Source organism: Pteropus alecto, unplaced genomic scaffold (genome assembly GCF_000325575.1).
Source record: "Pteropus alecto unplaced genomic scaffold, ASM32557v1 scaffold80, whole genome shotgun sequence".
Lineage (NCBI taxonomy): Eukaryota > Metazoa > Chordata > Mammalia > Chiroptera > Pteropodidae > Pteropus > Pteropus alecto.
In genome coordinates, this window is record NW_006430460.1 from 3,936,521 (window position 1) to 3,938,031 (window position 1,511).

General features: G+C 41.9%; 1 protein-coding gene across 1 annotated transcript in view; it reads left to right on the forward strand.

The window, feature by feature from the left end:
• LOC112480021 (gap junction alpha-3 protein-like) overlaps window positions 1–938 on the forward strand; it is a 15,596-nt gene extending 14,658 nt beyond the window's left edge. Inside the window, exon 3 of the mRNA XM_025047106.1 lies at window positions 834–938. Coding sequence (XP_024902874.1) covers window positions 834–938 — 105 coding nt within the window. The remainder of the gene's footprint in view (window positions 1–833) is intronic.
• The last annotated feature ends 573 nt before the right edge of the window (window positions 939–1,511 follow it).

The following is a 1,511-nucleotide window of genomic DNA, read 5'->3' on the forward strand; positions in this document are numbered from 1 at the left end:
ACTCCTATCCAAGGGGACATTAGGGCCCCCAGAATCTCCCCAGGTGTCAGCCGTCAGCCCTCTGGGTTTGACCACGGGCTAACTAACTAGCTAACTAACTAACTAACTAACTAACTTACTAACTAACGGCATAAGGTCTAGAATGAAAGAAACAAAACTTATTTGCGAAGACGATACGGTTATCTGCACGGAACACCGCAGAATGATCACTGACATGAATAAGGGGGTTGGAAAAAGTTCTGGACACATCAGTATTCAAACACCGATGCTCTAATTATGTACTAGCAACAATCAGTTAGAAAATTTAATTTGTAAAAATTTACAACAGTAAAATTTATAACAGTCATCAAACAAATTTTAATATAAAGTAAGTATAATAAAAGATGTATGGGATCTTTAAGAAAAAAATTATAAATTTTATTAAGATATATTTTAGATGCTATAACTAAATGTGACGGGCCTAAAACGAGAGTTTTCTTACAGGGGTCTGGATAGAAGTGGGCAAAGCCCCTAAGCAGGGAAATGCTCTTCTCTGCTGCCATCTCGTGTGCAACTGAGGAATAACAACCGAGAGTATGTCATCATGAAAAGTAGGTCTCTGCTACCATCTCGTGGGTATCTCGGGAATAACACTTTAGCCTTTGTCATGATGAAAAGTTATTCTCTGCTGCCATCTCGTGGGCATCACGGGGATAACACCCAGGGTTTGTCATGAAAGAAAGTTATTCTCTACTGGCAGGGCCGCCTCTCCAGGTACCCAAGCACCCCCTGCGTGTGTGGCCTGTGGTCTGGCTGACCCCTCACCGTGTTTCAGGTCTTCCGGACACCTGTAGGCCTCCCAGGGCGTGAAGTTTCTGCACGAGGTCAGCCCTCTGAGCCTGACAGTGGCCCAGGCCTTGGATGAGACACTGTGCCAGGACGAAGCTGAGGGCATCTGATCACTTTTATTCTGGCTACTGGGGGACGCTGCTGGAACAGTTATGCACGAAAGGGAGATGAAGGCCATCCAACCAGAAAGGGAGAAGCAAAACCGCCTCCGTCTGCAGATGATGTAATCTTATCCGTAGAAAACCTTAAATATCCTACCAAAACCTGTGAGAACTAATAAACACGTACAGTAAGGTCGTGTGGTTACGAAATACACAGAAAAATTAGTTACATTTCTATACACTAACAAAGAACTATCTGAAAAAGAAATAAAGAAAATAATCTCATCTAGGAGAGCGTCAGAAACAATAAAATACTTAGGAATAAATTTAACCAAGGGATGAAAAGTTCTGTAAATGAAAAACTATAAAATGTGAATGGAAGAAATTGGAAAAGGCACAAATAAATGGAAAGATCTACTGTGTTCATGAAACGGTAGAACTAACGTTGCTAAAACGGCTACAAAAACATGTGACAGTCACTGCGATTTGGAAGGAGTATTACAAAGTTAAAGAGCTCACACTAACTACTCAACGGCGAGGCTTGCTAGAAAGGTACAAGCAAAAGCATTCGCGCAAGAGTAG